This window comes from Physcomitrium patens, chromosome 17 (genome assembly GCF_059467195.1).
Source record: "Physcomitrium patens ecotype Gransden chromosome 17, ASM5946719v1, whole genome shotgun sequence".
Classification (NCBI taxonomy): domain Eukaryota; kingdom Viridiplantae; phylum Streptophyta; class Bryopsida; order Funariales; family Funariaceae; genus Physcomitrium; species Physcomitrium patens.
In genome coordinates this window covers 4,646,553-4,662,140 of record NC_143426.1, presented here as the reverse complement: position 1 = coordinate 4,662,140, position 15,588 = coordinate 4,646,553, and the positions used below count along the sequence as shown (strand labels likewise).

The following is a 15,588-nucleotide window of genomic DNA, read 5'->3' as shown; positions in this document are numbered from 1 at the left end:
TGGACAAAGTTGTAGGAACTGTAAGTGAGTCTATCCGAAGAGACGTTTTTACATCCCTCCACCTCAATGAAAGAGTATGAGCTGCACCGAATGGGGTGTCGACTCATGGCAACCTAGGCTACGGCTTCCTCCGGCTGGCGGTACTTGTACTCTCCCCTGTCACCTCCGAACTTCCAACCATGGCCGAGCAGTGTTGCACGGTTCCGCTAACGGCCCAAGTGCTGCCGAAGTCCTTGTGTAGAGCTCATGAGACAGGCAGGGGATTGTAGAACTGAAGGAAAAGGGTGAGGAGGAGGAGGAGGTTAGCAGGGAGTGAGTGATTGCACAATGACGGGTGGTGAAGACGAAGGAATAGAGAAAGAAGCTTGTGTGGGTAGCTTGTGTTTTGTGCAGCCCCATCCCCTGTACTTGCCTCCTCCGTTCTATGGAAAGCTTATAGGCCAGGTGGGTTCTTCTTGTTTTTTGCTCCTCAAGTGATTCTTTTCATGCAAGAGGAAGTACGCTTGCCTATCGAGAAGTAGATTTAGACAGTCAGCAACAATTCTTAGCATATTTGTAAGATTTCCCGCCGCTGAGAGCAAAGCATCTTCCGTGAATTATCAACACTAGACTGAGATATCTGATTCAAGTTTGGATTGAGAATCGAACGCTAATCGAGAAATCTGTTGGTCTGAGTAGTTTTTCGCCTTAATCCACTTCGCCTGGTTTTTTATTGCTTAGTGGACAAATTCGCTATCCTGTAGCTCATTTTTAGAAGCAACGCAGCTTGTAGTTCAATGAGATCAATAATGTTTTTGAGGGTGTATATGACACTAAGCTCTTCACAGCAATGGCTGTCCATATGAATGGTTTCAGCAAATCTGCGTAGGTTTTGAAACAGTCCCTGTCATCGATCAAGATCCATCTTTTTGTTGTCTCTGGCAGGAATACAGATGGAAAATAGGAGCTAAATTGAGTACGGGACCTGGGTTGCAATTGAAATTGCAAAGAGCAATCACATTGCCTAATTTCTTGGGCTTAGGTTTGTTGGTCTATTCCAATTCTTGATTTACTTGGTTTTAATTTATTAAGATTTCTTGTTTTTACGTTGTTTGTACGAAAATTTCCGATTCCCTGCAAAGTTGTAGGTATCCTCCCAAGAATCCTAGTTCGAGCAGGTTTTCATTTGTTTAAAGATTCCTTACAACCCTACGTCTTCTTAGGGCAGGATTAAGGAGGGTTTTTTTTGTCCGGTAGAAAGGTAAGAATGGAGGGAAACCAAAGAAAAATATCAGGTTTCCAGATACCTTGGATCACAACTAGAGAATGACGTACTACAGGGATGGTGGTTTGGACATGGTTGTTTTCATTGAAAAAGAGTTATTTGTATCTAATAATTAAATTTAGAATTGCTTGGTCATTCAAGTTCCAAGCGTTTGGTCATCGTTGTAAACGAGTAAGCTCTGAGCTTGACATAATTTGCACGTGGCATCTCAACTTTCGCTCTTTTTGGTTACTAATAAAATTTTCTTAAGCTTCTTGGGCATATTTGACTCAAGCACAGCTGTTGCAAATTCGTGTCCATGTAGACAAGGACGCCAGGTGGCGATGGCAGCACATTCCGTTATCTATTAAAAGTGGTGTCAAAGTGGACACTCGATTAGACCGTCAAGAATCAGCAGGCGATAATTCTTTAAAAAGCTCTGGCATCAAAACAATCCGCTTACTTCCCCACTTCTGCATCAAATCTAAGAGTTCAATTTTTGGAACTTTAGGTAAGAATTTAGATTTGCATTCTTTATTTACAGGCTGTAAGTTTTTAGAGCTTGTAATTGTCGTTACATTGCCGATTATTACTTGTCAATGCTGTATGCAGATTGGAATCCGGTTGCCCATGTGCGTGCCATGCGACGTTACATAGCCTTTTTGCAGCCAAATTCCTTCGTTTGTCCGAACTCATGGTTTTCTTGTAAAAAATAGATGCGCTTATTTATCAGCATGAAGTAGTAAGCTATATGCATTCACGCTACTTGGAACATATCGGGAAATAGGAAGGAAGTCATGGTATCGTTTTGACTTGGAGGGGACATATTTCTGGTGGCTGTGCAGCCTTGCGTCCAATTGTGGAGGTTGTACCTGCCCCTACTTTAACCGTGCAACGTCGTTTCTCTGTTGGTGCAACAACACTTACTCTGCGTGTGAACTTTGAGGTAGATCAATTCGATTCTTTGAGATCAAACTTCTGAAGTTCTGTTCGACTTGTATGCTACGTTCACTTATTTGTTGCTACTTAATACTTTGAAATGGCCTCATTTACAGTATAGGTTTTCACTCCTCATCAAAAGAAAAAAAAGTAGACATCTATGTCTTGTAATCTCAAAAATGCACTTGGTTTTCCGGGAACAGGTGCCATTGAAGAAAGGGCCTTCTTGGAGTGTGCAATTCAACTGGCTTAAAGATGCGGTAAGGGCACAGCATTGGAACTCTAAACCCGGCATTGCATGCGCGCATTTCCGATTTATTGAAGCTAAAAGACTCTAGGTTTGTTTATACCCATGTTCATTTATTGCAGACAAAGCTGGTGGTGGAGCCTGTGAAGGGTGGATTTGACATCCATTATTCTAAGACACTTAGGCTTTCTGAAGGCTCTAAAGCTGTGAGTTTAACCATTTTCCTTCTATCCAAACAGAATTTAAGTGTGCTATGAGGACCATGTTATTGAAGCCGCTCAATTTTTTGCAATTTTGCTGTACTCAAGGTCTACCTTTCACTGCGACGTCTTTAGACGTAGCCACGTATAGTGTTGTTTGAAGATAATTCATTATCCTTTAGAGAAACACTAATAATTTTCGTTGGGCAGCTATCTCCTAAAACCACTAGTATTTGCTGCACCTTCCAGGTAGCAGCAGGCTCAGCAAGAGCGCCACTAGATTTTCTTTCGGGTGAGTTTTCTAGCAGAAAGAATAGCCTACCTCTCCAATTCAGGTCAAGTTACCTGAAGATATCACAGATATTTGGTACACGGGTAAGTTGCTCAACTCCTCTGCTGCCTTGGAAGTTTATGCAAGTGGTCAAATAATAACTCATGGCCAGAAGGTCTGTCTAATAGTTTTCAATACTTTTCTAAAGGTAGTAACGTGGCATATTTCATGAATACTGAGAAGTTCTAAGTTAACACAGGCTCTGCGGGACACTCCTAAATCTGCTTTTGTGTATCGAGAAGCTGCTAAGAGTATTGGAGAAGAGGACATCATCAGTGTTGTGCCTGGCCATTGGATCGACTGTTCATCAGAACCAGGAGCTCATGGAGAGCGCGAGTTCAATATGGACGTATGTTGTCTTTCGAAATCCTCGTCTACAGCATTCCACAGGCTGTTTGTGCAATGTGGATATGTACTGTTGCGCTCCCTTTTTTTTTTTTTTTTTTTTATGTGCAACAAGTTGTTCAATTTAGTGAAACCTGGTTAATTTAATGAAATCCTGCAGGTAGCTAATGTCCTAGAAAAGGAGTTACGTAAGAATGGATGGGAGGTTCTACGGCCCGATCGTGATGCCCCTCAAATGCAATGGGAAGAGTATCTCAATTGGGTCTCAAAACAGGTGCGAAGCATTTGTCCACACGGGTTGAGATATCATCTACTCTCTCTCACATAAACTAGAATTATGTCGTTGATATGGCTACATAACGCATTTTCAGAGAAAAACTATGTTAGTATCAACCATTACTACGGACCAGAAATGCTGACTGGTTTTATCGCTCGTGTTGAAGAGTTCGAAGGGCATCCCCGTGCTGGAGATACATGGACAGGTGCGTTTGTCATTTTGCATATGATCAACTGTTGTGGTCAGCAATATCGACGATAGTCCATAGGGTTCGGATGTGTCATGTATGATCCACTTTTTTAAATGCTGAATGCGTGACAGTATGTATGGACGTTGGAGAGGATTGAGCTACGGAGATCCCTTTTCATTTTCATTTTTATTCAGTTTCTTTCCTTTTCTTTTCACTTCGCCAAATTCACGCAGGGTTCGAATGCTGACTACAGAGGGCACGTTCTTGGAGTAATTGGTGACTACAATGTGCCTCTCAGTAAGGTAAGGGGTGAAGTTATGCGGTAATGAACCGAGTAGTGATAATTTGTCTATGAAAAATCTGCTATATTTCATAAATAGTATGCATCAATTGTCAAAATGTTAAACCTCTCTTCACGTTGTTATCTGATTCTTTTTGGCGTGTACAGGAACTTGCACAGACCTTTGGTGAGTTCCAGATGGATTGGCGAGAGCTTGGGGTTCCCCGTCGTGGTGGGGTCATCGTAGAAAGCTTTAATGCTGATGAGGTACGACATGTTCCGTGAAATTTTGCTCAAGGTCATTTACTTTTAGGAAACATTAAATCAAGCTTGTTGATAATCATAGAAACATGGAATACCGATTTTACGAAGGACAGTTGCATTAAGAAATATAGGTGCGGTTGTCTCGCTATCCAAACAGGTGGTGCAAATGAAGCCATGGCAACGCACCTGGGCTGCCAGAAGGCTATCAAATCAAATTGTATCTGCAATAGAACGAGCAAGTGCTCCCAACCGTAAGCGACGTGGGCTTGTGGTAGACTTGGACGCCTATAAAGATGCTTCAATTGAGAGATCTGCTGGAGCAAATCGGTTGTAGTGCCATGATTTCAAGGAACATTTCAATTTTAGGACCAAGCAGAAGATTTTTGTTCAAAAGATAGCTAGCAAGAACATGTAGATAAGCAGCCCTTGAAGCTTTCATCCCTCCTTGTACTTTGTGAATCCATGTTTTGAGATTGTAGTCATGGTAAATGGGGAACCCAGCATCCATGTAGACACGGCTGGTCGTTCGTTTTACCCTCTAGACATTTGAGAACGAGGATCTCTACCCCAGTTTTATTTCAAAACCAGGTAAAGAACAACCAATCCTGTTCAGCTTTCAGAGCAGAATTTTGACAGGTAAAGGTTTCACCCTGAGTGGGTTACAACTTCTGTACATCAGACGCTGTTTTTCAAAAAGTTAAAATCTAAAATCCAAATTCCTCTGCAGCATCTACACCCTCCTACCTGCTCACTTCTGCATCCAATCACACTACACTGCAATCCAGACTCATCTCTCAGTTGCTCACTATCGCACACAACCAATCTACCCAACACTAACCTTAAACATAATCCAAGGCTCATGACAGGACCAGCAGCAGGCTACCTGCAATTATCTACTCACAACCTTTTAACTCAATTTAAGACTCAGCTAAACCTTTTCAAAGCAGCTGGAAGACGAGATTATGTTTACGGGGAATGGATCACTTTGACCTTCATGACAGACTTTTGCAGAAAGTTTGGAGGCTTCTTTTTCGAAATGAGGGAGAGGTGGCAAGCATTCGTCCAGGGATGGATGATCCCAAGCAGAGCCTCGCCATTCACATGAGCATTAGGAGCCTGAATGGATAACGGCCCCTAGTTCCACAAAACGGAGCTGCAACAGCATAACAGGGGAAACACAGGGACGTCAACAAAACAGGAGGCTGGCCACGGTGAAGCTTGAGCAAGGGGGCAGGGACCAGAAGAGAGGGAGTGGGATTGGGAAGGCAATTGGATATTATTAGGGTTCAAGGGGGAGGAAGGGGGTTGTCTTCTGCTCCATGAATGGGGCTCTCGGTTGATGTTGTAGCACGCGCCTCGATTCTCAACGGCGCGCCCGCTATGGCCATGGCGCCCAGATGCCTTTGTGTTGCAGTGCAGCATTGCCACCCCGCGGCCGCAAACGGCATGATGCAGAGCCTCCGGTACTTGCAGCGAGGGCAGTTATGGGCCACGGCGCTCGGGCTGCGTGGCTCCGCGCAGCAGCTGGCTTTCGTGCGCTCGTTGGGGAGCTGGAGCTCGCCTGTGCCCGAGAGGACGGCCTCGTCCAAGCGCCGGGCACGGGGACCGATCATGGCTGCTGCTAAGAAGGCCGCAGGCGAAGGTGAGTGAAAATTCAGACGAATGTCAGAGTTCCTGTGAATTCTAGTCGTATGTGCTCAGTGTGTGTGCGTGCGGGTGCGTGTGTGTTTTTGTGGGTGCGCGCTATTTTATATGGAGTGTATACATCGAATTTGTGGAATTCACAGGTTTTTGAATCTGCGCTGTCATGGAAATGCGATTTTAGTACATGGATAGAACGTGGAATTACGTTGTTGGTGTCGTTTTCAGCACTTGGATCTAGGATTTCGGGACCCAAAATTGCAATGCCAAGAGGCTGTATGTTCTGCTGAACGGAGTGGTCAAATTTGTCTCAGCATGACCGTAGTCATTATTCGCAGTAGCGTCATCCTGCAAAATTGAACTCACGAATAGGAATGTGTCGATGTTGTCGACTTCTGGGCCCTGCTTTGAATTTTAAACAGCGTGTTCTTTCAACAGACTGCTGGTTTTTACAATTTAGTTTTTAGAATTATGAACGGTAGCTAACACAGTTGAGTTCATAAGAATTGATTAACAGCTTCAATGTAGTTCTCTACTACTAGCACCAATCTCCAGCTATAAATTTTGATTTTTATCGACTCCCTTAGGCGTCATTCTGGCTGGGTCTTTTGAGGCGGGATTCACATGCATGAAGAAGTGACTCTTCGATCTGGTATTTCAGTAAGGGTCTCGCCTTTCTCGTGCCACGATGCTAGAGCTGTTCCTTCGAAAATGTAGTCTTGGTTACATGTCACCCTTGACTTGACAAAATTGGGCAGATTTTAGAGTTTATTACCAACCGATGCCCTTCTTCAATTTCATCTTGCAAGAGATTGATGGCATTTCTGGGGCATTTGGCTATGCCGTATTTCGGTTAATTTAATCATATTCTAACGGACGTTTTGTTTGGCATGAGGCGCAGGTGGTTCGCAAGATGGCGGTCAATACAAAGATACGGTAGACTTACCGCAAACAAGTTTTGGCATGAAGGCCAATGCCGTACAAAGAGAACCTGAGATTCAAAAGCTATGGGAGGAGAGACAGATTCTTCAAAGGATGATGGAAAGGAATACTGGGGTGCGTCTTGCTATTTCTCATCTTGATTTCTCTGTTAAATGCGCATACGACTGCGTCGCTTTCAGCTCTTTTTGGGCTCTTGTTGGGGTTTTGCCTGGTTTAGCTTTAATTCGCAAGGTTACTAGATCGAGGTGATTGTGCTCAAAGCTTAGAGCTTGATGCACTTCCACATGATGAGCTTCATGGTATAGAACTGTGATCAGATAAATGTGAGCCTCCTATAGTCCTGTAGACGATTTCTTTTTTCTTCCTAGAAACCTCATTAACGGGATGAAATGCAGTGAAATTAAAATTACGTTCCCGTTGTCTTTGACTTATTTTGACTTAATTTGACTTAATTTGTTTCTTGGGTACGGTCTTGCTCATATTCATGTTTCCGGTGTAGGATTATTTTTGCGGTCTAGTATGTAGTGAAGTTTATATATCTGATAACTTACTTACTTTCTCAGGAAATCTTTACGCTTCATGATGGACCTCCATACGCGAATGGCGAGCTTCACATGGGCCATGCCCTGAACAAGATTCTGAAAGATTTCATAAACCGTTATCAGGTCAGTTTTTCAACCTGTGTCGACGCCTTGATTCGTGAAAAAGGCGTGGGGGATGTTTAAGCCTTTTATAACATTATTTTTTTTTGCTGAGTAATGCATTTTTAGTGTGCGGCAGTACAATATGTAATCTCTGTCGAAGTTGAACATAAAATATGTGGTCTAAATTTTCGGTTTGTGTAAGTAAAAAATGCTTTTAAAGGCTGTAGAACCAGTTCTGGGTCAGTTCTGAGACTGAATTGTAACGATGTATGATTGCAGCTTTTGCAAGGTCGGAAGGTCTACTATGTTCCTGGTTGGGATTGCCATGGTTTGCCCATTGAATTGAAAGGTAAAATTATATTGATTTTCCTTTGCAACTTTCTAATTGGTACTGGTGTTGCAATTGCTAGGTACTAATAAACTTTCAGGATCTTCATTTTTAGGTTATGCTTTAGTTTTTTTCTGATTAATGGTAATGGTGATTTTCTCTTAATTTTTCTTTACATATTTTCTTTTGTTCTACCAACTTATGGTGTTATCACTTAACTTTTAGTAACGAACGCTGAACACACTTAAGTCCGATTTCTCACGTCTATCGTTTTGGTACAGTGCTTCAATCAATGGATGCAGAAGCGAGGAAGGAATTGACACCTATTAAGCTTAGGAAAAAGGCTGCTCAGTTTGCTCAGAAGACGGTGAACGAGCAGCGCAAATCATTTAAGGTGTTCTGAACTGCCCCATTTGTGAATTTACCCTCTGGATGTACAGGAGGATGAATGACTAGAAATACTAGAGTGCCTTCAAAGGCGGCTGTAGCACCTGAATAAATATTCCAAGTATGCTAGTTTTCGTTTTGGCGTTGCCTGACCATGTAATGATTTCCCTTGCATCTATTCACGCCGTGTGAACTCTTGGATCGATGTGTATACTTCACTATTTATCTCATTCTCCCGTTCTTGTTGCAGAGGTTTGGAGTGTGGGGAGATTGGGAAAATCCTTATCTGACACTTAGTCCTGACTATGAAGCTGCCCAGGTCAGCATCGTCACTTTATGCCTAAGTTTAGAAAGGTTTGTAGGATGTGCGTCTGGTATGCTGGCCGAAAATAGTTGCATAGTGATCACTGTTGCATCCATTGAGAGTGGTTTAAAAATGCTCTTTGAAGTCCGATACATTTAATTCGCGTTCGTCTGATGTCGCAAAACAGATTGGCGTGTTTGGGAAAATGTTTCTGAATGGTCACATTTATAGAGGTCGGAAACCTGTACATTGGAGCCCATCATCTGGAACTGCCCTTGCTGAAGCAGAGCTTGAGGTGTTTTTCTCAACTGAATTTTTGTGTCCCAAGTTAACTTTGGAATACTTAAACCGGAATGTGTTTGGATGTGTGAATGTACGCAAATGGTTGGCACTTGATATACTGAAAGTTTACATACTTAATTAGTTTTATATTCTATTTTTCTGCTAACGTATTATGTTTTCTGAGCTTTCGCTTATTATTATCAGCAGATTCTGTCCTCAAGAAAATATTGCATTATATTCTTGTGATTATGCAAGGCAACAAGTCTAGTAGTTCTTGCTTGGTATTGTATGCTGTTACTAGCATTGAGTGGGATAAGAAGCACAAATATCGTCTGCCTTCATTTTCTTACCTTTTGTTTAATTTTAACCGACAGTATCCCGAGGGCCACACATCAAAAAGTATCTATGTGGTTTTCAAAATGATTGAGTTGAGCGATAATTTTCCTGAATCTTTGAAGCCGTTGCTACCCAGCATGGGTGTTGCTATCTGGACTACAACACCTTGGACTATCCCTGCTAATGCAGGTAAATGATCTTTCCAATTCCCTTTCTAGTCAGATGACAGATCCTTCTATCATTCCTTAATTTTTTGAATAATCATTTTCAAGAGATTTTAAGGCAGTTTACCATGGAATCCTTATAAAGAACCCAAGACATTTTAGCAATGATGTCATCTAGACTACCAATTCTTGATACTAGCTTACCGTTCACTATAGACAACTCATCTACGAGGTTTCTTCTTGATATCTAGACGCCTGGAATCCCATCATACACGTCTTTCCATCGATCCTTGACTCCCTCGCCGTGATGACACTGATGTGGTTTCATTCGTTAACTCATTTTGTAAACGCAAGTAAATGCTTGAATGAAATAATCGTAGCAATTCAAACCCAAAAAAAAATTTGTTCTCTTTATGTTTCTGGTTTTTGGCATGATTATTCTCACAGACCACATTTAACGCTGTCAGTGTGTTCTTGATCGCATTGTCCTTATTCTTTATGTTATAACTTAAATGTGTGTATTTTGGAATTCAGCTGTTGCAGTGAACGACAAGCTTACTTATGCAGTGGTCGAGATAAAGTCGTCCACCCCATCCGAGGGAGAGTCGGAAGCTTATCCAACAGGCAAGGGGAAGGCAAGAAGGGGGTCTGCTTTATTAGATCCCCAAGTGAAGCACGTGATAGTAGCAGCGGATCTTGTCCCTGCTCTAGAAGCTAAGTGGGGTGTCTCATTGGAAGTGAAAGGGACATTTCCTGGCTCAGCCCTTGAGCACAGCAGGTGCTTACTCCATGCCCCAGTTTCTGATGTCGATCATTTCCTTTGTCGTTGACTATTTCAGTCTTTGCAATCGCAGAGGTTAAAGTATGGGAAGCATTTGAAGTTTATGATACTACCTCAACTGTCAATTGTATTTGTGAAAAGCTTGTCTGATGGGTTCCGAAACTTGCAATTTCACCAAGTGAATTGCATGATATTCACTGCTGCTGTTCCATTTACAAAAACATATTCAGTGGTTTGGTTTTGGCACGGAAGTTTTGCTTTGAGGTAACTGGCTCCTTTTTACCTCACAGGTATAGACATCCTTTGGAAGAGCGTGAGAATCCTGTTGTAGTTGGGGGAGATTATATTACTACCGAGTCAGGAACCGGTTTGGTGCACACAGCACCTGGACATGGTCAAGAAGATTACATCACTGGACTGAAGTATGGTCTTCCTCTGCTCTCTCCAGTAGACGATAACGGCAACTTCACTTCCGAAGCAGGGCAATTTTCGGGTCTGAACGTGTTAGGGGAAGGCAATTCGTCAGTGGTGACAGCACTTGATTCGCATTCAGTCCTTTTGATGGAAGAAGCTTATGGTAACAATTTGTATGCTGAACTTTATTTATGTCATTGTGACAGTATTAATCCATAATACTAGCTGATTTCGGGTAATAAATCAATTATTTTTAGATTATACTCGAATTTTATCCGCGCAAAAACTTGTCTCTGTTTTGAACAGTGTAATGGTCATTGCCCTACTTATTAATATACATCTTTAGAGTAGAGCGAGTATTCAGAGAGAACGTTTGTTTTGCTTCATTATATTGAAATCGTAATGTGGTATGGCAGTGCACAAATATCCCTACGATTGGAGAACAAAGAAGCCCACTATTTTTAGGGCTACTGAGCAGTGGTTTGCTTCTGTCGAAGGATTCAGACAAACAGCACTGGAGGCAATTCGTAGTGTGCAATGGGTGCCCGCAACGGTAATCTTGCACGACATCTTCTTGTGGTCCAACTTTAAGGAAATTATCTACGTTTATTTCATCGGTATTGTAACGTCTGTCGTTGTGGGGAGTGGCAGACGAACTTATGATAAGTAAATTTTTTTATATCAGCAAAGAGGACTTTTTATCTGTGCAGGGAGAGAAAAGGATCACATCTATGACTGTTAGCCGATCCGATTGGTGCATCTCCAGACAAAGGAGCTGGGGTGTGCCAATTCCTGTCTTTTACCACGTGGAGTCTAATGAACCCCTTATGACCCAAGAGACGATTGCTCACATACAAGGTTCCACTCTTTACTTGATTAGCTCTAAGGCTTTCTATATTCCTCTACTGCTTGCAATTGCTGTATTGTGTAACGTGTACAGCCAAACGCACATTTTCATTGTGTATTGTGACATTTTTGTGTGGATAAATTGTAGACCCTTTTTTAAATGTTGCAAGTTCTGTCCTCTAAAGCCTATTGCCTTTTCGATTTGTGTGTGCAGCAATTATTGCTCAAAAGGGTAGTGATGCTTGGTGGTACATGAGCGTTGAAGATCTTTTGCCAGCTGAATACCGTGGGCAAGCCAACATGTACAAGAAGGGCATGGACACAATGGATGTGTGGTTTGATTCAGGTATTTACATACGACTCTCACGCCATCTATTTTACTCGTGAATTAAAAGGAGTTCTTGATTGATTACTATGTATCTTTTATATAATTACTGACAAGATGGGCCAATGTCACGTATCAGGATCTTCTTGGGCAGCTGTTGTGGCCGCTAGGAAGGAATTGAGGTCTCCAGCCGACTTGTATTTGGAAGGCAGTGACCAACATCGTGGCTGGTTCCAAAGTTCACTTCTCACCAGCGTGGCCACTGAAGGTAATTTCAATAAATGGGCTCATTTAGTGGCTATTGCTTGATTCAAAGTACCAGTAAACCTTCTTTCTGTACTGTATCAAAAATTTAACTGAAATTTACTACAGAGTTGCAAGCACTTGCGTATTGCTTAGAAAACGTGTTTGTGTGTAGAATTCTTTTGACTGAAATACTTGTTCGTCTCAATCTTTTAGTTGATATCCTCCGCATCGGTGATTTTTGCTTTGACAGGAAGAGCGCCATACAAGACAGTATTGACACACGGGTTCGTTCTCGATGAGAGGGGTCATAAGATGAGCAAATCTCTAGGAAATGTGGTGGATCCTCGAAGTGTCATTGAGGGAGGCAAAAATCAGAAGGTTGGTGCGTGTTTATAATGAATAATATCATTGTGATTAAAATAGGGCGATCTACTAACTTTTTCACAAGAAGTTTTTATTTGTGCAATGAAGAGGTTTACAGTCCACTAATGAGGTATACAAGACAGTCTGTGGGAACGACTCTTGAAGGAGTGCTTACTACCTACTAGTTTTTTATCTGATTGTTGTTACGGACTGGTTCTCATAATTAGTGTTTGCATTTGCTAGCATCTCAGTGATCTAAATTTAAACTTTAACTGATGTTCTGATAATGATTTACAGATAAACTGGCACTATGTTGACAGGCTGAACCAGGGTATGGGGCGGACGTTTTGAGGCTTTGGGTGTCAAGTGTCGATTACACTGGTGACGTCATGATTGGTCCTCAGATTGTACGTCAGATGTCAGAAATATATCGCAAGCTCCGAGGCACTTTGCGTTACTTGCTGTCGAATCTTCATGACTGGAAGGTAGAGTCTCTTCTTTTATAGATACCCCAGCATTTGCATCAGTTGGGCACCACATTCAAAGCCTCCTTAATAGTCAACTTGAAACGTTTCTCACGCGGTGAGGATGTGTGAACTCTACGTCCTGTACTAAACACCAGTTGATCTTCTTATCTTGATACAAAATCAGTCGTTGGCTATTCCTCTTGATCAAGTTGGTTGTTGGTTTGACAATCAGCCAGCTGTAACTGAGTTGCACTGGCATCTTGCAGCCTGAAGAGCACAGTGTTGCATATGAAGATCTGCCGAAATTGGACCAGTATGCACTTTTTCAGCTAGCATCTGTCGTGGACGGAATTGAAGATAGTTACAACAAATATCAATTTTACAGGTTTTTCCAGGTTAGAAACCTCTTAACACCTCTTATATTAAGCCTCACTTATGGAGCCAGCTATTTTGTAGGTGCTTCGGATTATTCTACTTTAAGTTGTTGGCCTCCTACTGATCCATTTCCTTGTATAAAGCAGCTGATGCAACGGTTTATAGTGGTGGATTTGTCAAACTTCTATTTTGACACTGCAAAGGACCGGCTTTACACGGGGTATGTCTACTAGTTATTTTTTAATAGATACTATCATAGGAATATTTCTCTGATTGACTAATGACAACAAAACATAGGAAGTTGGTTCTTCTGCCTAATTATGTTCGCTATTCACACTAGAGCTGAAGATCTTCTTTACTGAAATAAACTGATTCAGTCTTGTAGTTTCTTGGAGCTCTAAGGGCATGAGAAACATAGTATAGTGGAATATTTTTCAGAGTAGGAAGCTCTAGTTAAGACTTTGATGTTTGTTTCTTCATCTCGCAGGGGTAGGGAAAGTTACACAAGAAGGAGCTGTCAATCTGTGTTAGCGGCACAATTACTATGCTTGGTGCGTGCCATTGCACCAGTTTTACCACACATGGCTGAGGATGCCTGGTCCCACCTTCCCTTTTCCTTCCACCTGGATAACGGTTCTTTGGCAGAAACTGTCTTTGAAGCAGCTTGGCCCAAGGTTGATGCAAGATGGCTTTCGGTTTCTGAAGAAGATCTCTCACTTTGGAGTGCTTTACTTCAGGTACTGCTCAGTGCTACGGATGCAATTCAAACCTTGTTAATTTCCAACCGTGGTGTCTGTGCATGTCAATACAGCCTAATTTCCGTGTTACGAGTCATGTAGTATTGCCTAATGGGTTGGTGAGCAAGCTTTCACGACTTGCTCTGAATTAGATCTAGCATGTGAGTGGGGATAGACTTGATTGTCATAATATTGGAACTAAATTCAAAATGTCATGCTCTGTTACCAGCTATATTCCATGTTGATTGTCACTTTCAGTTATAGTTAGTCCAGTAAGTTATAGCTAAAGTCGAAAATTTCTCACTATTTTTGCAGGTTAGAGGACTAGTAAATCAGAAACTGGAGGAGGCACGGAATAACAAGTTGATTGGAGCCAGCTTGGATGCTAAGGTCTATTTGCATGCATCGTCGAAGGATCTCCAACAGGGTCTAATTTCAATGTGCGGATCAAGTGACGTCGATCACCTGAAACGTATCGTGTTGACCTCTCAGGTACAAGTTCTTCAATTGATGACTGATCACGTGGATGGCTTTGAAGCTCTCTTTGAGGCTCTTTGTGAGCTAAGTAGAGGGTTGATTCTTGTAAATGTCGAGTCCGTATTTCAACATGCTGTAAGGTCGTGTGTCTTTCTTAAGTGCTATCACCACCTGTTCGTTGCTTGGATTCTTGTTTGCTTAGGGTATATAACTGCTTGGAGTATGCTTCAAGCGTTCTCACGCTGGCATTGATTTAAAGCCAACGATAGCTTTTAGCTTTGATATTGCATCGAGGACTTAATTATTCTGAACACCACCTTTCACACTATGCGCCATCTGATCAGAGACTGTTATTGTAATGCAGGTTGAGGTGTTACCATCAAGAGAGGAAGCAGAAAGCTTGAACCTTTCATACGCATCATCAACAACGTTGGAGAACGGAGAAACTTTGTGGGTTGGAGTGGCACGAGCGGACGGTGCCAAGTGTGAAAGGTGTTGGAATTACACTCCAGCTGTGGGAACTTTGGAAGGGCATCCCGGTTTATGTGAGCGTTGTTACGGCGTCATCTCCCAATATCCTGTTCAAAAGACCCATGTGGCCGTTTGAGGGCTTCGATTTTTTAGATGGTGCAGTTATTCTACCTCTAAATGTGTAGAGCTAGGTTTGATATCTGCATGATTATACTCATCTCAGGAACTGTCATGAAGTTGTCAACAATTTAAATCTGAATGAACCTCTGTTCATGTTTTGGTTTCCTAGTGCCTTCAAAGGGTTTTCTATTGCCATCAACTTGAGAGAAATTTGGACACCAGTCATAGCGTGGAGTGGAACTTGAAAGGAAGTGGTCTTTTTTTAGCGAGACTCACATCTAACATCTCACCGGTAAATGAATCGACTTTCAATGAAGACATTGACTTCTATGTCTTCAGATGAAAAGATTTCCAAGTTCGAAGAACTCAAGTTTGTTAGTTCATTGCCAAGCAGTATTTTGTGATGGCAATTTGCAACCTAGCAACTCTTTGTTTTCCAACATACACTATCCTTGAGTTTTTGAACGCACATTGCAATCTCAAGTTGTGCAAAATATTCGGATGGAAAACTACTTACTGCTTCTTCCTTAAATAAAAGCTCTTCCCCATCATCCACCTCTGAGCTAAGGAAAAAGAAACATCTACTTTAAGGATACTAAACATCCTCGAATGCTGCATATGT

The 15,588-nt window shown here is 42.0% G+C and overlaps 2 protein-coding genes across 2 annotated transcripts; both read left to right on the top strand.

Moving 5' to 3' along the window:
• The first annotated feature begins 143 nt into the window (after nucleotides 1–143).
• LOC112294388 (uncharacterized) lies at nucleotides 144–5,045 on the top strand. The gene is made up of 13 exons (XM_024544719.3): nucleotides 144–444; nucleotides 925–1,021; nucleotides 1,569–1,754; nucleotides 2,089–2,189; nucleotides 2,386–2,442; nucleotides 2,552–2,635; nucleotides 2,879–3,004; nucleotides 3,160–3,309; nucleotides 3,466–3,579; nucleotides 3,749–3,787; nucleotides 4,006–4,074; nucleotides 4,221–4,319; nucleotides 4,474–5,045. The coding sequence occupies exons 1-13, from the start codon at nucleotides 328–330 to the stop codon at nucleotides 4,648–4,650; spliced, it is 1,416 nt and encodes a 471-aa protein (XP_024400487.1). The 5' UTR covers nucleotides 144–327; the 3' UTR covers nucleotides 4,651–5,045.
• A 403-nt stretch (nucleotides 5,046–5,448) lies between these two features.
• On the top strand, nucleotides 5,449–15,131 carry LOC112294387 (isoleucine--tRNA ligase, chloroplastic/mitochondrial). Its single transcript, XM_024544718.3, has 21 exons — nucleotides 5,449–5,958; nucleotides 6,859–7,013; nucleotides 7,463–7,564; nucleotides 7,823–7,892; nucleotides 8,153–8,265; nucleotides 8,509–8,577; nucleotides 8,750–8,857; nucleotides 9,219–9,369; nucleotides 9,879–10,122; nucleotides 10,416–10,702; nucleotides 10,956–11,092; nucleotides 11,250–11,397; nucleotides 11,600–11,731; nucleotides 11,850–11,978; nucleotides 12,207–12,334; nucleotides 12,640–12,804; nucleotides 13,053–13,181; nucleotides 13,308–13,381; nucleotides 13,649–13,898; nucleotides 14,214–14,390; nucleotides 14,740–15,131. Exons 1-21 carry the CDS (start codon nucleotides 5,640–5,642, stop codon nucleotides 14,980–14,982), a joined length of 3,330 nt encoding a protein of 1,109 aa, XP_024400486.1. The 5' UTR covers nucleotides 5,449–5,639; the 3' UTR covers nucleotides 14,983–15,131.
• Nucleotides 15,132–15,588: the final 457 nt, after the last annotated feature.